The 21806-nt window shown below is 36.6% G+C and overlaps 2 protein-coding genes across 9 annotated transcripts in view; one reads left to right on the plus strand and one right to left on the minus strand.

The window, feature by feature from the left end:
• The window catches only part of CIP2A (cellular inhibitor of PP2A), a 32974-nt gene extending 12561 nt beyond the window's left edge, over positions 1-20413 (minus strand). Inside the window, exons 1-12 of one of the 2 annotated variants that reach the window (XM_060640103.3) lie at positions 20211-20413; positions 15782-15929; positions 13471-13583; positions 12521-12615; positions 11918-12014; positions 10678-10800; positions 10385-10530; positions 6808-6883; positions 4983-5201; positions 3546-3705; positions 1895-2036; positions 692-791 (exon numbers count right to left, since the gene is read on the minus strand). In XM_060640103.3, coding sequence (XP_060496086.2) covers positions 692-791; positions 1895-2036; positions 3546-3705; positions 4983-5201; positions 6808-6883; positions 10385-10530; positions 10678-10800; positions 11918-12014; positions 12521-12615; positions 13471-13583; positions 15782-15929; positions 20211-20312 — 1521 coding nt within the window. In that variant the 5' untranslated portion in view covers positions 20313-20413. Of the gene's footprint in view, positions 1-691; positions 792-1894; positions 2037-3545; positions 3706-4982; positions 5202-6807; positions 6884-10384; positions 10531-10677; positions 10801-11917; positions 12015-12520; positions 12616-13470; positions 13584-15781; positions 15930-20210 lie in introns of those variants that run through there. The other variant, XM_060640104.3, reaches the window with a different exon arrangement.
• A 76-nt stretch (positions 20414-20489) lies between these two features.
• DZIP3 (DAZ interacting zinc finger protein 3) overlaps positions 20490-21806 on the plus strand; it is a 131718-nt gene continuing 130401 nt past the window's right edge. For 6 of the 7 annotated variants that reach the window (XM_060640091.3, XM_060640089.3, XM_060640099.3 and 3 more), the window contains exon 1: positions 20490-20813. The gene's annotated coding sequence lies outside the window, so the exon portion shown is untranslated. Of the gene's footprint in view, positions 20814-20929; positions 21072-21806 lie in introns of all 7 variants that reach the window. The other variant, XM_060640090.3, reaches the window with a different exon arrangement.

Raw genomic sequence — 21806 nt, forward strand, 5'->3', positions numbered from 1 at the left:
ACACTAATAAATGGTGGAGTCAACATCTGAACTCCATCTCTTAAGCATTATGCTCTCAGAGTGTGTAAGTGGCACCTGTGTAAGGTTTCAGTTTTGGCTTCCATACAGGCCCGGAGCCATCTTTGTTAAATCATTATAGTAACTTAACTCACACATGTAAGTCAGGTTTTGTGGCTATCAAGGTAAACATTTAGAGCTCTTATTCAGCTACTACTATCATCAAAATTTGTGAGTTAGCTATTTTCTGCACACCCTCTCTCATCCTGTTATCATTCACAATCAAGTCCTTTTCTTCCAGATGTGTCCTTTATCCTCTTAATATCCTACCTCATCAACCCCAACTAAAACCAAAAACTCCAAAACAAATACCACCCCCTCTTCACTGCAATACTAGTAGAAATAAACAAACCTGAAGTAGGACACAAGAAAGGAAAAAGGCTGAGGAAGCACTACTATCATAAACAGCCCATACATTAGAATCAGAAGCATTTATGTTCAATTTCTGCAAAACTATGTAAAATCACCATATACTGGGAACATTACAGCTACTTAAGACAACTAACAATTGTCTTCTGATGGCCAATTCTAAGAGAAACATTTTCTAAAGATTAAGAATATTAAAACAGAAAATCACACATTAGGAAGCATTTATGTATGAATAAACTTCAATATTTGAAGAGTTTAAACTCACCTGCAGGATTTTGTAGAAGCTTACTTCCATGCCAGGAACCAATGGTTTAAGCTTGTTCATCAAATCAAGAGTTTTCAAAACTACATCAGCAGCAAGTTTGCTTTAAAAATAAGTCATATTTCAATTCGATAACTAAAAAACTGCTTAGAGATTTATTTCTGTCATAATTCTAAGAAAATTCTGAAAAACCAACACTTTTGTTTCTAAACCTCAGGAAGATGAAGTATTTTATTTATTTTGAGAGAGAGAGAACCCAAGGAGGCTCTGCACGCTGAGTCCGACATAGGCTTGATCTCATGAACTGCGAGATCATAACTTGAGCCGAAATCAAGAGTTGGACGCTTAACCAACTAAGCCACCTAGGCGTACCAAAGTATTGTTTCTTTTGGGAAGTAAAAATACAATAGAGACCAGCATCCTTATAACCCAAGTCCAAAAAAACAAATTGGCATTAATAGTCTAAGTTTAGACAGTGTTTGTTTTTCTAAACTCAAATACCAGCATGCTTCAATTTTCTGCTCCAAATTACTAGCAGCATTGACAACATGACCTATTTAATTCTTAGCTCTGTCATTGGAATATCAACAATAAAGGACAACCTTAAGTGGTGTAGAATACCTAATACACTAAGTACCAATACACTAAACCATGTTTTCAGCCTTGTACCACAAGGCAGTATAAAAAAGTAAAAAAAGGTAATCCTTGTTCTTGAGGATCACAAATTATTGACAATTGTGACATTTATGGAAATCAGAACAAATCAGTATGTAGCATTTAGCAGGTCCTCACTAAAGACTTGTTAATGGACTTAATTCATGAGGGAGGAGGGGGATAAAATAATCTCATCACTATCAGAGAAAATCCACCTTTAAATGAAAGTCCTGACATGCCAGTGAAAAGAACAACCTTTGTTAGTACAAAAACTACTAACTTCCTCATAATAAAAAAATGACTCTTTTTCCATGCTTTTTGGTTAAAATGAACATAAAAATAATTCCTGAGGCAATGTCAAAAAAACCTCCTAAAAAGGAGTATAAAAGACCCTTAGATAATAACAAATTAAAACAACACAAAATGAACAATGGAAAACAAATCACATGTTAAGATTATCCTTTCTTTAGAAGCATATAAACTATGAATTGAATGTTTTTAAAATTATTAAAAAACTTTTAATTCTGTCCCATTTGGATTTCATATACGCACCACAAATCAGAATCTGCTACCTTTGTTCCAAACCCCAGATCAATCTTGCCATATGTAAATTGTTGTTCTATCAGAGTGGTACATTTGACAGTAGTCAGAATTTTTGCAACATGCATTTTTAGAGTATCATCTCCACACAGAGGTAAGTTTTGTTAAGGAATACAAACAAAAAATTTTCAAAAAACCGCTTATATTTGTATAGCACTTTATAGTATCTAGAGTGATTTCATACAAAGTATCTTGTCACTCCACTTCCATACAATTATTATTAGCTCAATGGCAGATTAGGAAACTAGACCTCAGAGAATTTAAGTGACTGGTAAGTGGCAAGAGATGGGACTGAGACCAAAAGTCTGTTACTCTGCTGGATGTTAGTATTAGCAGGTTATCACAATGGTTCAATATTTGCTGAACCAAGGGAAGTTATTTTTTCCTATTTTGTATACTACAAGTTAATTTGAATATCTATATTAAAAAGGGGTCGGCTTTGGCTCAGAATAGTACCAGTTTTGAGGTTTGCATATAACAGCTATCTCTAGGATCAAGCAACATAATTATGTGTCTCTACAGCAGTGGTTTTCAATTTTGGCTGCATGTTAGAATCACCTGGGCAGTTTGAACAATCAATCACAACACCTCCCCCTCCCCCCCCCCCCCCTCCCCAGGGTTTCACATTACTCCAATTAAATTAGAATTGCTGGAAGGAAGTAAGGTTCAGGTGTATTTTTAAAACATTCTCCAGGTAATTCTAACACATAGCCAGGGCTGGGAATTACTGCGGTAAAGAAAAATTAAGAAGCAGCAGCTCAGAGAAGAGAGTAAACAGATGTGGAATTTGCTCTAGGGCAGGACAAAGTTGAGCAAATTCTTGTTGCTCTGAGATATAAAAAAGAAAACCTGACCAGGTATAATATAAGAGATATGGTTTAGATATAATGGCTCCTTATTGATAATAAAAAGCATTAATGAAATATTTTAAAAATGGAACTTCGGCTTCATATGGACGTAGAATCAGCTGATCTAAAAGAAAACAGCTAGCACAAGGAAAGACCTAAGAAAAATGCATGCAATATGGAAGTTAGGCAGTGACATTAACTGAACTCAAGCTTTTCTTCTTTAGAAATAAATGAATTTGTCTTGACAACATTTGTCTTTTTTATAACCAAGTGTGATGTCATCTTTATTAAAACATTCCTACAGACTTTAATTTTCAGTAAAAATTATAATATAAACTAAACTACTAATGACTCTACTGATGTTTGTTTATTCTCTGATTTGCTGCTACCAACGGTGGCACCACAAATCACCCAGGGACAACAATTAGCACTAGAGTAACAGAGCGGTTCTGTTACTTTAGAATATATCTCCTAATCTCAAATTATGATAAAAATGTCCAAATTCAGTTTAAAAAGTATTCTAAAAATATTATTTAGTTCAAAAGTTTTACAAAGAAAAATAAGGAAAAAATAAAGTCTGGATAACTTTTTTCACACTCCTTATTGAGGATTAGTTCTAGAGTTTAAACTTCAGTAATTCTGAATAGATGTAAGCGTGAGAAGTGACAAAATTACAAATAAAGACAAAAATGCAGTAAATGTGATGCTAGAAAAAAATGAGCGGTTAGTTTCCATGTTTTAACAGCAAAGGATATTTAACAAAACTTCAGTGGCCTTGACCATCCTTTCGCATTTTTTTCTTAGTAAAGCTTCATTTAGATTTTGTTCTGTGAATTGAAGTTGATCAAGGATTGTAGGCAGCAGAAGGGTCACAAATCGGTCAGCTGAGGAGCAGTTAGCAGTATCTACAACATCCTGGAGAATTAACCACCACCAATGATTAAAAATCAAAATAAAGATGGAATAAAGAACACAGAGCTAGTCATCACTGAGCTGCAACACTCTCATCACATTTCTTATAATTACTTCAATAGTTGATTGACCTGTGTCTCCTATTTAAAATCTACCCAGTTTTGATGGCTATGATGACTTTTTTCTTAAATGGAACAGTAAGGTTTGGGGTTATTCAACTTTAAACAAGACTTAAAAAAAATTTTTTTTTTTTTTAAATGTTTATTCTTGAGAGAAAGAATGAGTGGGGGAGGGATTGGGAGAGAGAGAATCCCAAGCAGGCTCCAGGCTTTGAGCTGTCAGCATAGACCCTGATGAGGGGCTTGAACTCATGAACCACAAGATCATGACCTGAGCTAAAGTCGGATGCTTAACCAACTGAGCCACCCAGGTGCCCTTCAACTGCAAAGAAGACTTTTAACTAGACTGTATCTGTGATTTCAAAACAAGAATCCTGAATTTGCCAAGTGAAATTACATAATTAAATAACAATCACTGGTCTTAATACTTTACAACCATAAATAATTCCCATCAAGGATCTTGAAAGGCTTTTTAAAACGCTAAAACTGATTAAGTCAAGACCAACATAAAACAGAAAGAATAATTTGTGCATAATCTTTGACAAATATATTTAATCACTCATATACATTTTTGTTTGTGCCTAGGATCCAGTCATGAAGGGAAACACTCCAGGAAGATACTGTGTTAGGCAGAATGGTATAAAAACAGGGAAAACAGCAGAGAATGCTAAATGACCTAGATAGTAGAAACTACCAGAATGTAATAGCCTCTACAGAAAGAATTTTTGTCTGTATCCTAAGCGCCTCGCATTGTCTGGCATGTTCCACTCCATCTGAGTGACTGAATCCAATGTTCTTATATTAATCCACTCAAAGGATAATAAAGATGGTCAACAGTATCCACTGAGACGGAGAAGCTGAATGTGACTACTGCAAAAGACATAGTCATACAACAATAAACCATACAAATCTCAGCTAATACCTTTACTTATTACACTGAAAGGAATACATATGTTATTCAGTGTGAGAAAAGAAAACACTAATGTCCCTGACTTTGCCCAAAAAAAGGAAATTTAGTAGGTCAATGGTAGGGAGCTTGTTAATTGAAAAGTTTTCATAAAGTATATAAACATTTTGAAATTTACTGTGAATATTTCCGAAAGTAAACTGTTCACTGAGAATCATAAAAATGAAGAGGCATTTTGGTTATCATTATATTACCTCAAATATTTCCTTGAACAACTCCAAAGCTAAAATAGAACAGTTTTCTGATCCGTCCAGAGGTTGGCTTGACCAACGAAGTAGAGCCACAGTAGGTTCTAAACATTTAGAACGGCTTCCCAGAATGGTGTTGCCAGATGGAGACTGCTCAAATATCATCTGAGTGAGCACATGGCGCAGCTGAGTCACTGAACAGAAGGCAAGAAGTAATTCTAAAACCTGTGCAATATAAAGTCTTCGTTAAATGTCAATTTCATTGGCCTGTAATGCACAAAGCAACCAAATGATGAAGCTGAAAATGACATATTTTTAAAGAAAATATTCTAAAACAAAAATTAAAAACAGCTTCCAATTTTTTTTACTATTCTTTTTCTTTCTTTCTTTTTTATTCTTTGGTGCAAAAAGGTGATTTTATTAAAGCAGGGGGACATGTGTGCAAGTAGGGGAGGGACAGAGGGAGAGGGGAGAGAAAGAATCCTAAGCAGGCTCCATACTGGGAGTGAGATCATTACCTGAACCGAAACCTAGAGCCAGACACTTAATTGACTGAGCCACCCAAGCTCCCTGAAATGACCATACTTTTAAGACAGCACTGTATTAATCAGGAGACCATATGCTATGGTTTGGTTTGACACTGTACTGTGTTCCAGTCCATCCTTATGACAGTATTGCACTGTTTTAACTATTACAGCTTTACGTTAAGTCTTAATATCTGGTAGTGTTAGAAATCCTCCAACTGTATTCACTTTTTCCAGGATGGCCCTGGTTATTTTTGGACTTTTGTATATCCATGTGAATTTTATAATTAGCTTCCCAATTTCCATATACACCAAAGACAAAAGAAATATAAAAACAAAAAAACCCACTAAAGCCTGCTATGATTTTGCAAGTGTTCTAATCTATGAACTTAGTATATCTGTATTATTTAGGTCTTTTATAGCTCTCAATGTTTTCAATTTTTTAAAAATATTTATTTATTTTTGAGACAGACAGACAGAGCACAAGTGGGGGAGGGGCAGAGAGAGATGGAGACAGAATCTGAAGCAGGCTCCAGGCTCTGAGCTGCCAGCACAGAGCCCAACACAGGGCTTGAACCCACAAACCATGAGTTCATGACCTGAGTCGAAGTCAGACGCTTAACCTAGTAAGCCACCCACGCGCTCCTATCTCTCAATGTGTTATAATTTCAGAGTAGAGACCTTGTGTGCGTTGTGTTGAATTTATCCCCTAAGCATCTGATGTTTTAAAAAATCAGAAAATAGGAGTGCATGGGTGGCTCAGTTAAGTGTTCCACTCCTGATTTCAGCTCAGGTGATGATCTGTTTGTGAGATTGAGCCTCATGTCAGGATCTGTGCTGACAGCATGGAGCCTGCTTGGGATTCTTTCGCTCTCCTTCTCTCTGCCCCTCCCTGGCTCACACACAGGTGTGTGCGCTCTCTCTCCCAAAACAAATAAACATTAAAAAAAAAAAAAACCAGGAAATCGTGTCATTTTTAAAGCTGCATTTTCTATGTAATGTTTTGTACATGTCTTTTGATGAGCTTATGGATATGTCTCTCTTAGCTATGTAGCTTAGGAGTGGAAACGCGGTGTCACAGGGTGTATGCATATTCACTAGGCACCGTGAAACAATTTTCCAAGGGGAATGTACCAGTGAATGAAGATTTGAGGGTTCTAGGGTATTGGTAATGCTCTATTTTCTGATCTAGGTAATAGTTATATGACTGTGTTCAGTTTGTAAAACTTCAGAGCTGCACATTTAAGATTTTTCTGCACATTACAGTTTTCAAAAATTTAAAACAAAAAAGTTATGTTTTTACACACCTTTGAAGAAGAATCAGGATCCTTTCCATTAAGAAGACCTAATACTTGATTGAGACATGAAGAAAAGTGCTCATACCTAGTTTAAAATATACATCAAATGATAAATATGAAATTGATACATCAAAAAGGATTTATATACAAGACAAATATAAAATTTAAGTGATTTCTTTCATCTATTTATTTTGAGCTTCTAATATAGAACAATCTTTGCAAAATTTATACTTGAATGATACATCCTGTATTTGGGAGAATGACTCTGTCGGAGAGCAATGGTTATATGACTGCTGCAAAGAGTTCAATTAGTCCTTCACAATGGTTATATGACTGTTCACTTTGTAAAACTTCAGAGCTGTGCAGTTAAGATTTTTCTGCACGTTACAGTTTTCAAAAGTGTAAATATTCAAAAGAATAAAGGCAGACAGAACATATTATGTAATGTAAAATGCAACATTATAATGGAGAAATGCATAGGATGCTGGGAGGATGAGTATCAAACCCATTCTTGCTGTGGTAGGCCAGATCAGCTGAGGTTTCCCAGACTTGAGTCTCAAAAAACAAACAGGAATTAGACATCAGAAGGGGAAAGTATTCCAGCCTTCTAGCAGAAGTACTTCAGAGGGAATAGCACATGGTTACACAAAAGGCATTTCTAGCAAGTTGGGGATTCTATTTATCGTCTGAAATGCTCAGACAAAAGTACCTACAAAAACGTAAAGACACAGGGATAAGAGGTTACCAGAGACCAGATTTTTGATGGCTATGCTGGGAACCTGGATATTTACCTTGAATGCAATGGAAGATCACACACTTTAGCATTTTATTTTTTTTAATGTTTATTCATTTTTGAGAGAGCAAGTGAGCAAGCGTAGGGGACGGGCAGAGAGAAAGGGAGACACAGAATCTAAAGCAGGCTCGACGCGGGGCTCAAACTCATGAACCGTGAGATCATGACCTGAGCCGAAGTCAGATGCTTAACCGACTGAGCCACCCAGGCGCCCCAAGAACACAGACTTTAAAGGGAACATACGGTTGAAGGAAAGTTGAATCTAAGTAAAGGGAGGCAATAGAATGGGACACACTGAAGAGACAAGACACTTGAGAAAGAAGACAGAATGAGAGTTAATGCACAGAATAACAAGATGTGTGTTTATGAGCGAAACAGAATGACACCAAATAAGAATTGGTATAAACACAAGTAAATTGGTTCAGGAGCAAAAATTTGAAACAATTCCAATCAGGTAGGATTCAGGTTGTTGTTGCTATTGTTCTGTGAAACAAAGATAAGGTCATCTTCTGAGTGAAAAGTGTCAAGAGGAAAGTAGTAAATATTTGAAAGACCACTGTAGATGGGGTGCATGGGTGGCTCAGGTGGTTACACATCTGACTTCTGCTCAGGTCGTGATCTTGCAGTTTGTGGGTTCAAGTCCCCATGTCAGGCTCTGTGCTCACAGCTCAGAGCCTGGAGCCTGCTTCAGATTCTATGTCTCCCTCTCTCTCTGCGCCTCCCTGCTCATATTCTGTCTGTCTGTCTCTCTCTCTCAAAAATAAACATTAAGAAAGAAAAGAAAGAAAGAAAGAAAGAAAGAAAGAAAGAAAAGAAAGAAAGAAAGAAAGAAAAGTCCACTGTAGGAAATGTAAAACAAAGCTGGGAATAAATATAAATATGAGAGGTGCTGTCCAGATAGAGATAGTGAGTATATGGGATACAAACTCATGAAGTGTGATTTTCCCAGATTTTGATTGGGAACCCGGCCATTAGACTTTGGGACAGATTCAGGAATAGTTTGCTAAATGGTATAGCAAATGAACAAGACAACACAATTAAATACAATTTCCTTTCCAGAGGTGATTCTGGAGTTCTAGGCTAGACAGAAAATAGATAGTGAAACTGAGAGATTTATGGAAGAAGAGATTAAGCAACCACTTACTAATGCTAAATCAGATTTTCTTTTGGTCCTCCTGCAGAGGTATATCCTGTTTACTTAGAAGTTGTTAAATAAGCACTATTTGATGGTCAGAATGGGTATACTGGGAGGACTCTTAGATAAAGAGAGAACAGGTAAAGGAAGGGCATTCTGGAAGGTTTTCTTATCCACCTATGCTTAAGAAAAAAAAAAAAATGAAATGCTAACATGAATGCTTCTTGGTTCTGAAAAACATCAGTTAATCACATGGATAGTAATCAACCTTGCCCTAGTGGTTAGCTTTTTAAATTTTTTTTAATTTAAATGTTTTTATTTATTTTTGAGAGAGAAAGAGAGTGAGAACAGAGAGGCAGAGAGAGAGGGAGACACAGAAGCCTAAGTAGGCTCCAGGCTCTGAGCTGTCAGTACAGAGCCAGATGCGGGGCTTGAACTCAAGAACCATGAGATCATGACCTGAGCTGAAGTCAGATGCATAACTGACTGAGCCACCCAGGCGACCCAGCTTTTGTTTTTTCAACTTCTAGATTCTATGTTCCTTAAAATTAGGGACTATGTCTTTATACAACTTCTGGATTCTACATTCCTCAAAGATTAGAGACTAGGTCTTCAAATCCCTGCCTCTGCTAATAATCCCTCCTCCCCCAATACTTAACCACAGGAGGGGCTCAATAATTGGTTTTCTCATTTGTGAACGACTAAATGAACTCTGAAGCAATCCCTACAACTTCCTAATTCATGATTACAAAGTAGCTAAGGCATTGGGAAAATTTAACTTCAGAAATTAAAAGGCCAGGGTGCCTGGGTGGCTCAGTTGGTTAAGCAATGGACTCTGGATTTGGCTCAGGTTAGGATCTCACAGTTGTGCGATCCAGCCCTGCTTTGGGCTCTGTGCTGACAGTGTGGAGCTGGCCTGGGATTCTCTCTCTCCCTCTCTCCTCTCTCTCTGTCTCTCCTGCCCCTACCCAGCTGTGTACATGCAAGTGCTCTCACTTTCTCTCTCCCTCTCTCAAAAATAAATAAATAAATATTTAAAAAATATTAATGACAGAATCAACATGTAACAAAAAGATGGGTCTGACTAGCAGTTATTTGAGATGTTTATTTAAGAAAAAAGATATAAAAAGGCCATGAGCTCTTTGGAAAACAGTCGCTAACTGATCTCAAAAGATAAATGATTACATGAAATGTCACTGAGATAGAATGGGCATAAAAAATGGGTTCTCATTTTACCTTAAGACACAACAGAGGCAAACAATAATGTTATCCATTTTTATGCAGAAAAGAAAAGACAAACACACTGACATGAATGTTCTTATGGTAACAGTATTCTTTCAAAGAATTCTAATGTCAATATTTAAAACTGGTGTTGGAAAAGATTAATCAAGATGTGTATATTTAAGAGAATGAGACAACTTTATTCATCTAAGCAACACACACACCTGCCCTGTTCTTACACTTTTACATTTCAGGCCCGAAAAGCAAAATGACTGGGAATAAAGCACATCAAAATATTTCAATTTTATTCCTTGTTCATCAGTAGAATCCAAGTTCACTAAATCTGAAAAGGCAGTTTTATTAATAACAAACATATGTTGGTTGAAAAGAAAAAAAAGAAATACCAATAAGTCTTAAAATTTGTCAGAGAGCCATACCTGGTAAGATAATCAGCAATTTTGGGATTCTTAAGGAGATCCATCAATAGATCAACTGAATACTTCCTAGTAAGTGTGCCATCACCGTTTATGAGAATATTAAATATTAGCTGAAAAGTCTGATGAATGTTTCGAGCATGGAACAGCTTAAAAACAAATTAGGAAAACTATATTATACAAAAAAATTTAAGTTGACACCATTCTAAAGTTTAACAAAGAGTCTCAATGACTTAAAATATCAGAGAATACAAATTCCAGAACTATTTCACAAATAATAAAAAAATCATATTTACCTTTTCCCCAACCTCTTCATTTAATGTCAAACTGGACAATATTGAAAGTGCAAACACAACCACAGTTAAACTACTATGGGCCAGGAAGCTTATAAGAGTTCGATAAAAAGATTTCACATTATTCTGAGAAAGAAAAAAGTTCAAAAATATATTAAAACAAAAATTAGTATTATATTTTGGTTTAGGATGTCTATCTTGAACAGAGTAGTAATCTTTCATTAAACATTATCAAACTTGATAGATCATTCAAAAAGTGAGGTGGCACATTTTCCATATTGCTTATAGTAATAAAAACAGGTACAATCTCAGTGGAAAGTTGAGTCCCATGTTAAGATATGGAACTATGAGGAAATGTTTATCTTTCCCAAACACTTCCATGGCTCAAGATAACCTTCTGTCTCCAAAGCACCTCCAGTACATGAACAAATGAGATACTGTTTAATTTAACAACAGGAAACAGGTGATACTGAGTACTGCACAGCAGGGAAACTGTTCACAAACTAAGAATCAAAGAACTTTCTTGATTTAACATATTTCTAACAGTGGTTCAGTTAACCTCATTTGTTCACCTTCAGTGATCACAAGGGCTGGTGATTACTGCTAGTCATTTATTCATGGATCTTTCTAGCGGAGTTGCCACTAATTTTGTGGAAATAGAAGACTGAGGTAAACGGAATTGCCAGTGATGTGCATCCTTCCTATTAGCACAAAATAATTTAGAATTTCTCTTATTACTTAATACAAGAAATAATACAAGAAACGCTATAGAGAAGGAAAACTTTTAGTACTCGTTTATTAATACTTATCATTTTTTTTTTAATTTTTTTTTTTAACGTTTATTTATTTTTGAGACAGAGAGAGACAGAGCATGAACGGGGGAGGGGCAGAGAGAGAGGGAGACACAGAATCTGAAACAGGCTCCAGGCTCTGAGCTGTCAGCACAGAGCCTGACGCGGGGCTCAAACTCACAGACCGTGAGATCATGACCTGAGCCGAAGTCGGATGCTCAACCGACCAAGCCACCCAGGCGCCCCAATACTTATCATCTTAAATACAACATGTGCAAAGGGTGGAATACTTCAAGTTAATTATGTGTCAATGTGATTGTTCCTTAATTCTGATGAGTCAGCTGGATGAGACATGAGAATTCTTGTTAATCTATTTTTAATGAAAAAGATGGATACAATTTTAAGTTTAGAACCCACCACAAACAAGAAAGATTTTACGCAAAACTTCTTACCAAAGTCTTTATGTATGTTTGAACAGAAAGATTGTGTCGACAAAGATTTGCCAATAATCCTAGACAAGGCATTGTTAACTCATCTTCAGGAGACTGACTGTTGTTTTAAGGAAAATAATAAAAGATAAAAGCATTAAGTTCATTTTAAATTACTCTTTTATAGTAATTCACATTTAAACTCCTTTTTATATGCAAAAACAATGTGAACACAGTCAAGCTTTGAGTAGTATTTGGACCATTTATTTCATGTTTTGAAACTAAATGATCTTATTCAATTGTAGCACAGAAATATGGAAATAACAGAATGACCAGGTGCTATCTCATCAGTATATTCTCCTATCAAGATTAAATATAAGCATACAATTGTCAGGTTTGATAGTTTTCTGACCAAATCAATTCATTTTATAAATTTCTGTTATGAACACTAAAGCTGCTTTATGCACTTGATCCTTGAAACTATCTAAAAGGAGTAAACAAGAATCAGAGTCTCACTCAATTTAAAAAGCTGGAAAAAATTATCTAAGAAAAACTGAACTATTCCACAGTTTTAGTTTGAAAATAAATCAACAAATTATTTGGTTACATGTTTGGTCGCATACTCACATATGATCTATCAGGAATGTAATTAACTCATCTATATTGGCACCAGAATGGAGAATTTTGATGTTATATGTTAATCTTTGTAGAAGTTGAATGCACTGAGAATAAAAAAAAAAAAATAGTAATAAATATAAACATAAAAACATTTCATATGGACTCCTAATCATATTCTGAGTGTGTCACCATTTTAGGAAGCAGAGTTTAGAGCAAGAACTTTTCGATTTCTTAAATGGTTCATTTTTATTTTTAAACATAAAGTAGTGAGACTACTAACAATTTTAGGGTTCATTTCCTGATTCCACACATTTCCACATAATCTACTTTAAACAGAGCATCTTGTCATCAACCTGGTTCACTTAACCATCTTAAACAAATATGCAAGCTGAAACATATATATTCCATCAATTCTAAGATATATTTTTTCATATTTTTGCCACTTTTAAAACTGCATGTCAGTGTAATTGGTAATGTTTTCCTTTCTTGCAACTGATGGCACTTTAGGTTCAATAAAATATTATCTGTATGAGAACTTCGAGTCTATGCTAAATAAAACTAAATCTATATCTTCAATTTTTTTGTAGAATGTTTCCTCAACAGACTGAGACTAGATGCCAACTCATTTTGCAATTTTAATACGAATAGCTTACATCTCAAAATGTTGACATCTGTGTTTATAAGTCTGTCAAAGCAGTTATAATGTAGATTTGTTTCTCTTCAAAATAATGCTGGATGTGGATAAGCTTCCCTCCTCTAGAAACTTTTAAATTAGTAGTACATGTGTAATCAACCAGCTCTTAAATTTATTAATGGGGAGAACTGGGCCTATTCATGCAGTATTATGCCAGCACATACGCTATAAGCTAGCAATTTACAATAGATACTGTGAATTTTGATCTGCAAATAAGGAAGGAAAAAGAAGTATTAAGTGAAAAGTACTGTGTGGGTGTATGTACCTGCAAAAACACTGAATCACCATGGCAAGTGCTGCCCCGACAAACCATTCCTGCCAGCACGCTATTCAGGTTGTATGTGTTCTGAAGACAGTCTCTGGTTTCATTGTCTACAGCTGTAAGTGAAGATAAAATGGCACCAAATATTTAAAAAAAATTTTTTTTTATGTTTTTTAATTTTTTTTTTTAAGAGAGAGAGAGAGAGCGAGCGAGCGAGCAGGGGAGGGGCTCCCTCTCTCAAGAGGGAGACACAGAATCTGAAGCAGACTCCAGGCTCTGAGCTAGCTGTCAGCACAGAACCTGATGCGGGGCTCGAACTCGCAAACCATGAGATCATGACCTGAACCAAAGTCAGACGCTTAACCAACTGAGCCACCCAGGTGCCCCAAAATGGCACCAAATATTTTTATTCATGGTTCTCATGAATAAAAGAGAAATAATCTTTAAGTTTATTTTGTATTAAAGTTACTTATCAAGTATGATATGGCTATTTTACTTATAATTACTTTCCAATTCAAAAGTTTAATCAAAGAAATAGTATGAGCTGTAAAAGGGAAGGGGATATAAGCTTTTCCTTTTCTGTCAATAAACAAATGATTTTTCTATGTAGACTAATTTAAGGGAAAAACTTGCTTTACATACTTGCAGAAATTTTGCAGTTAAAAGATTATCATCTCAATTTTTCTGTAACTTAAAGCTGCTCTAAGGAATAAAAGTCTATTAACTAAAAAGTAAAACTTAAAAAATAAAAAGACTGTAACTTTAAAAATTTCTAATATATTTAAATGTTGAAAATGACTGCCATTCTCACACAAAAGGTTGGTGGATATTAGAATTAGCATAGCTTTTTTGGAAAGTAATTTAGTAACGATCAAATTGAAAAATGACCTGAAAATTCTGAGAATTAACTCAACAGAAATATACTAATATTTGAGCAAAAAATCCATAAAATGTTCATTACACTATTGATTCTGATAGCAAAAAAAACTTGAAAAAGAGCATACATGAGTTCCCACCATTAGGAGCGTAGCTGAATAAATTATAGTACTCCACAGTGTGGCACAAGGCAGCTATTAGATAACAACATGGAAAGATAGCTAAGATATGTTAAGTGAAAAAAAAGAAAAATCTGATGCTCTACAACACCATTTAAAAAAAAAATAACCAAAATTATCTGTTATAAAATAGAAAAGATCTAGAAAGGGACACCTGGCTCAATCGGTTAAGTGCCGGACTTCGCCTCAGGTCATGATCTCATGGTTTGTGAGTTCGAGCCCCGTGTCTGGCTCTGTGCTAACAGCTCAGAACCTGGAGCCTGCTTCGGATTCTGTGTCTCCCTTTCTCCCTCTGCCCCTTCTCGGCTCACAATTTGTCCCTCTCTCTCTCGAAAATAAATACATGTTAAAAAAAAAAAAAATTAAAAAAAAAAAGAAAATATCTAGAAAGACACCTGTCAAACTCTTAAGAATGTTAGCCACCAACCTAGAAATGATGAGGAGGTGGTGATGAATAAAGACTCATTCTATTTTACTCTGTATCTGTACTAACTTGAGAGATACTGGGCCACAGTGGCTATTTAAATTTAGATTAATTGAAATTAAAGATTTAGTTCTTCAGTGTACTACTCACACTACAAATGCTCAATAGCCTTAATGTGGCTAATGGCTACTATAACAAACGATATACATATAGAATATTTCTATCATCACAGAAAGTCCTACTGGGCATGTTGGTCTATGTTAATATTTTTGGATCACTGAGATTTTTTTTCATAATAAGCATGTATTAATTTTATAATCACACTCAGAATTATCTCCCCTCCACTCGCAAGCACACATTTAAAAAAAAAAGTACCCATTAAATGAAAATTTAAAAACTAAAGATAGAAGTAGAAAAAGCAACACCTGCATTTTTACCCTTAGCTCTGAGTTCAGTGTAGCCTATCGAAAAAGAGTGATTTTTTTTATCGCTAGCTATGACTTTTCTGAGTGATGTAGTTAGCCGAGGTAATATGTGCATGTATTTTTTTTTTTAATTCAAAAGTAGGCCAGCATTTCTCAAGGTATTCTTTTCTGTAGACCACTGAACCTTTGATATACTTCAGATTCTTTGTTCCAATAATTTTAAGAATGGATGCATACAATATTCTCTTTACAAGGGATCCATAATGCAAAATAGTTTTGAAAGGTCCCACAAGGAATAAATCTTTTGAATGCGAATCATTCTCCAAAAAATACTCTAACTAAATCCACCTTTTAAAAATATTAAATTCAACATCTTCTAAAAACTGGAAAAGAGAAACTAAACACATTACCTAGTTGAGACAGCAAGCTGATGATACTTAAGACCAGTGGCGCACTTATGCTTGGGTCTTCAAGTAGCTCCACAAGGCAGCTCAAGCATTCACTTGGTAGTATCTGATTTGGTGTAAACAATCGTGTGAGCTTCTGCCCAGAAATTACCTACAAAACAGTCATTAAAATGTGTTATTTAAGATTTGGCAATTTGCATCTCTTCTCCACTTCAAACAAGAACTCAGTTCTTCCAAAGTACCACTGCCTCACTTTTTCCCAATTTAGAAAAGTCATAAATGCTGTTCCCTCTGCCTGGAAAATTACCCATCTCTTCTCTCACTGGCTAATATAATCATTCAGATCTGAGTTTTAATCCGTTTCTGCCTGAAGCTAACCCTCTTCCACCAACTAGGTTAGGTTTGCCTATTACACTATCCTATTGTCTTTTATACTTTTATTTCACAAGCTGGCAAACTTTGACAACCCAGCAATACTTATCCTTACTACACAGAACACTCTATTAAGTCATAGGGTTTAAATCAACACTCTACTACCAACATATTTATTGAGTAAGTTCCAGTATATGCACTCCACCTATTTTTAAGGGAGGCAATGCAAAGTGAAAACTAGCTAAATCCAAAGGCTTACCCATGGGATTAACTATGTGATCACTCCTTTTGTTCCCTCCAAAGACAGTTGCTGAGCCCAGAAGTTAGAGATGACAAAAAAGGAAGTTAAAAAAAATTATTTTAGGGGCACCTGGGTGGCTCAGTCGGTTAAGCGTCCGACTTCGGCTCAGGTCATGATCTCACAGTTCACGAATTTGAGCCCACGTGGGGCTCTTTGCTAACAGCTCAGACCCTGGAGCCTGCTTGGGATTCTGTGTCTCCCTCTCTCTCTGACCCTCCCCACTTGCGAGCATGCTCTCACTCTCAAAAATAAATTTAAAAAAAATTTAGAAAATTATTTCAAGTAGTCAGGTCAGGCACAAATTTTATTTTTGGTTATTCAACGTTTTTACTCCCCTCTTAAAACTCTATAAACCACCCTCTCCTTTTCCCCCTGAAAAGGTAAAGCTGAGATTGAAGGCCAAAAACAGTTGTCAGCCATGTATTTTCAAAATGCTTTTTGAATGTTATTAAAAGCCTATTGTATTGGGGCACCTGGGTGGCTCAGTCGGTTGAACGGCCGACTTCAGCTCAGGTCATGATCTCGCGGTCCGTGAGTTCGAGCCCCGCATCGGGCTCTGTGCTGACAGCTCAGAGCCTGGAGCCTATTTCAGATTCTGTGTCTCCCTCTCTCTGACCCTCCCCCATTCATGCTCTGTCTCTCTGTGTCTCAAAAATAAATAAACGTTAAAAAAAATTTAAAAAAAAAAGCCTATTGTAAAAATAAGTATCTTTTCTATAAAGATGGAAAAAGTTATTTTAGAATTAGATAAAATCTGTTTTTTAAAAGGTCTAAGCAGGAATCCTTCCTTTCTATATCTCTTTTATTTCCTCACCCAGATGTCAGTTTTTCTTCTAAAGCTTTGCTGATAAGAAAGCTTCAGGATATTTATTCCTAAGGAATATTTTTGTTGTTGTTTATTTATTTATTTGAGGGAGAGAGAGTGCACAAGTAGGAGAGAGACAGAGAGAGGGAGAGAGAATCCCAAGCAGGATGCCCACTGTCAGTGCAGAGCCCAATGCAGGGCTCAGACCCACGAACCCGTGAGATCATGATCTGAGATGAAGTTGGTTGCTTAACTGACTAAGCCACCCAGGTGCCCCTGAAGAGTTTCAACATTAAAGTAAAAAACAAAAAACAAAAAACATTAAAGTAAATTTAAAAAGACAAAAAAATTTGGTAGATATTTGGGGGTAAGGAATCTTCTTATTGCCCTTTTGCTTACTTATATAAAGCTAGTCCTTTAGAAGATGAAGACATTTTCTGGTTTAAAAACTATTTGCCTCAGGACAAGACCTGTATTTCAACAGCATAAGTACTCCAACATGTAATATTTATTACAAGGTAAAACGTAAAAACCACTTTACAAATTTTCTTTACTTGGATGTTTTCATGCAAACAGATTTTAGTAATAACTAATTTTAGCACTTACTTTGGCCTAAGCATTGTTCTATGTACATATGTTAATTCTTTTCATCTTCATAAGAACTCTGTTAGGTGCTGTTTTGCAGATGAGTAAACTGAGGCATACACCAAGACGCATCATAACTGAAATTCATTGTTCCTGAATCCATGTTCATAATCATTATGTAACATTAGCACTATAAAAAACCACCAAAAGTGAGACCAGCCCAGCTCTGCCAATCATAAAAAAATTCAAAGCTCAGGTCCTGCATGGGGCTACAAAGAAAAAATATAGAAGTGCAAAATAGCAGAATCAATCATCTCCTTTCACATGATAGCCACTTCTTTGTATCCTCAGATGTTGCTCTCATGAAGTATGCACAAAGATATTCACCATTAGTATCACCCATCAAAATGGTTAAAATTTAGAAATCTGAAAACACTAAGGATCTGTGTGGATGAGTGACAGCAAATTTCACATATTGCTGGTAGGAGGGTAAAAATGGTGCAACCGGTGGAAAACTGCTTGGCAGTTTCAACAAAAAATGAACAAAGATCCACCAAAAGACCTAACAATTCCACTCCTAGGTATCTAAATGAGTGCATGTATCTCAAAAAAATATAAAAACGTTTATAACATATTTGCCCTGAATCCCACCCAGAACTGGAAACAACCCAACTGCCCATCATCAGAATGTAAGTAAGCTCTTGCCCATTTATACAGTGGAATTCCTAGATAGTAATAAAAGAGAATGAAAGTACTGGCACATGTGCAACATGAATAGATTTTACAGATTTGTAGAGTAGAAGCCAGACACAAAAGCACATATTATAGGAGTCCACTTACCTGAACCTTATAAAATGGGACCACTGAAGAAACCTTATAGGGGACTGGAAATGTTCTGTGTCATGAAACAAGTGTACCTACTTGACTATATACGTATGATAAAAACTCAAGCTCTTCACTTAAGATCAGTGCACATTATGTGCTGTATGTATGTTATCTCTCTAAATGGCAAAAGAGTTTTCAGTAAACCCCTTAAAAGTTCCAGAATGCAGTATCAAGCAGTTTCTAAGCCTCAAATTTCTTTGAGTCTCCTTCAATTCACTGCAACATGGCTCTCAGATTCAAGGCATGTTTCTGATTAGTATTTAAAATGATGTACTCCTACTTCTTAAATAAAACTGCTTACTCTGTGGCTTCTGGAGCCCACTATCACATTTTTATATTCTAATTGAGAAGCAAAGCTTTAGCATTTAACAGCTAACACTTTATTCGTTTTGCAGAGATTTGTTGATGTAATGAATGAAAAAAGAAAATGTACTTAGGAGATGGGCACCTGAAGCGATAAGAAGGAGCATCAGTGAAGCTGGAGGAAACAGGCACATTTAATGAATTCCAGTATCACAACAGTTATCCAGATTGATGTTGCTGTACTATTCACAATAGTCTTTTCTCTCCAGTAGTAATTTGCTAATCTTTGTAATTTAGACTTTATCTCATAAATATAATAGAATATATTTTAAAATTATGTTCAGTTCTATGTTAACAGAACCTGTGACAGATGGAATTAAAATAAGCTTTGGCTGAGCTTAATTTTTTTTTTTTTTTTATTAAACTGAGGTTGTTAGTTGGAACTCTGTGAATGTGCAAGAAATGAGATTAAAAGCCTAAAAACAAATAGTAACAGAGAAAGCTGTGAATAAGTGACCTAGCCATAAATTAGTGGGAACTAACAGAAAAAGTGAAAGCAATTTAGCAATTCAGGTTTGAAAACTGGGAACAATATATTTTGGTTAAAAAAATTATGATTAGTATTGTGATTGCTTTTTAACCCAAGGAAAGTTAAAAATTTTTTTTCTTTTTCAAATTCGAGTTCAACATGAGTTATAAGAGAAGCAGCAAGCAATTGGTTCAGATTGTAAACTGCCTAAGGGACAGGAATAAAACAAGTTTTAATCATCACTCCCCATCACCTTCACTCTCGAGAATTGCTGTGTATTCTGCAAGAGCTCTGTTGCGATGGAAAAACCAAAGAAACGAAGGAAAAGAAATAGCTCCGAACTTTCTCCTCTACCAATCCCCAAAAGAGCCTAAATCCCCCAACATTTTGTCCCACCCTCCCTCTTCCTAGGACTTCGAGTATCAGTCACTCTTCCCTCTAGCTGCAGCCAGCTGAACGCGGATGGACTTGGGCGGAGTTAAGAGTGGGAATTCAAGGCTGACTTTCGCCTTCCTTACTAATACAAAAAGAGACCTAAGGGAGCGATGGGCAGACCTTACTTTGCAGACTGGGGCCGCTACACCCCGGCCGCACCGTGAACTAAGGGTTTCTACAGGGAAGCTTATCGAGTCCCCATCCCGTAGTCCCTCACCTCCAAGTGCCGCAAAAGCTGGGTGGCATTCGCCTCCGACTTAACGGCTTTATACTGACTGATGGTCAGGAGCAAGGACTTCAGGCAGGCGGTGGAGTCCATTGGCACTCGCCACAACCCCACCTGGGAGCCACTACCACCCTGCCGGCACCGGCCTCCAACTTTCGCGGCCCTTTTTTTGATTTTTCAGCCCCACCCCCCCCAGTCCCGATGCTTCCGGTTCCGGTAGCGCTCCGGAAGTGCCTGTGTACCCTGGGAGAGCTGCTGTCAAGAAAGGAGAAGCGGGAGGGTCTAGTGGGTCTGTGGGTTCTTCAAGGGGGTTGGAAGCTGTCCTTTCCCTAACTTCTTTTCCCATTCCCTCAACCCACCGTCGCTTCGAAAAGCCGCGAGCTTTGAACTTCGAGATCCCGCGGAGACGATAAATCTCGCGAGAAATGCGATTGCGACTCAATTTGCGAAGGGGCGGTTAGGCGCTGGGGGGTCCGTGTTCATTAGAGCTCTCAGTTTTCGTTTGCTTCTTCGGCCTTCACGCTGGATGGCCGGTTTTTCTTTGTGCATGAACCTCTGCCTGAGAAATGGTCGCTTCCCCGTAGTCTAGACACGGTGAGGAGCTCTGAGGAGAATCTTGGCCTCTAGATTTTGAGGGGGCCTGGGAGGGACCTCTTTTTAAATATTTTTCCTGCGTCCACCCTTTCTACCCAGAAATGTTTGTTTTTCAGAGTAAGCCTGGGGCCATTGGGATTCTGTGGCGAGGTAGTCATGCCCTTAAGGTAGTCGTCAAACTTATTCCAGAAAGCTAGCTCCTGGTGACTTCTGGGCCAGGTATTGCTGCGGAGAGTGTTCTCATTAGCGTCAGTTTTTGTAAGTGAAGGTATCTATTTTTATTTGGCATGATCAATTGCTTTCTAAGCCTCGGTGTCTTCTATGAAACACGGCACCGCCCTTTGCGTTTTTTGTAAGAGATAATATTGTGCGTGTGTATATAATGAAATGAGTTGCTGGCTTTGGAGCTTTTTTTGCTTGAAGTATGCTAATATTGAATTAAGCTTTAAAAACCAGTTTGGAAACAATTGGAAGAGCAAGGCGCATGTCGTTTTAATTAAATCATTCGTCATGGATCATGTTTTGTCAGTTCAAAAAAAAGTGTTTTTACATTACATTTTTAAAAAGGATTTTTTATATTAAAAGTTTTTAGTTTGAAAGCTTACAATAATCCAGCCAATTGAGACATACATGTAAAAATAATTAGGTAATTAATGTACATATTCATTCATTCTGTAAACAGTTATGGATTGTATAAAGTGGGTTAGAAGTTGCAGGAGAACAAAGATGATGAAGTATCCCTGCTGCGAAGCAACTGTCTAATTGGGGAAATGTACTAAATAGGTAGTACATATGGAATTCATATAAGTTAGAGGCACCATGCAGTTATGTTGACCAGTGAAGCCAGGCTTTATGTTTACGAACTCTGGTTCCACCTTTTACTCTGTGACCATAAGGCAGATTCTCTCTGCTTCAGTTTCTTAAAATCCGGCTAACGGTAGTACCTGTTCAATAAGTTAAATAAATCAGAAATCATTGAGAGCCTACAGTGTA

The sequence above is a fragment of the Panthera onca genome, chromosome C2 (genome assembly GCF_046562875.1).
Source record: "Panthera onca isolate mPanOnc1 chromosome C2, mPanOnc1 haplotype 2, whole genome shotgun sequence".
NCBI classification, from domain to species: Eukaryota; Metazoa; Chordata; class Mammalia; order Carnivora; family Felidae; genus Panthera; species Panthera onca.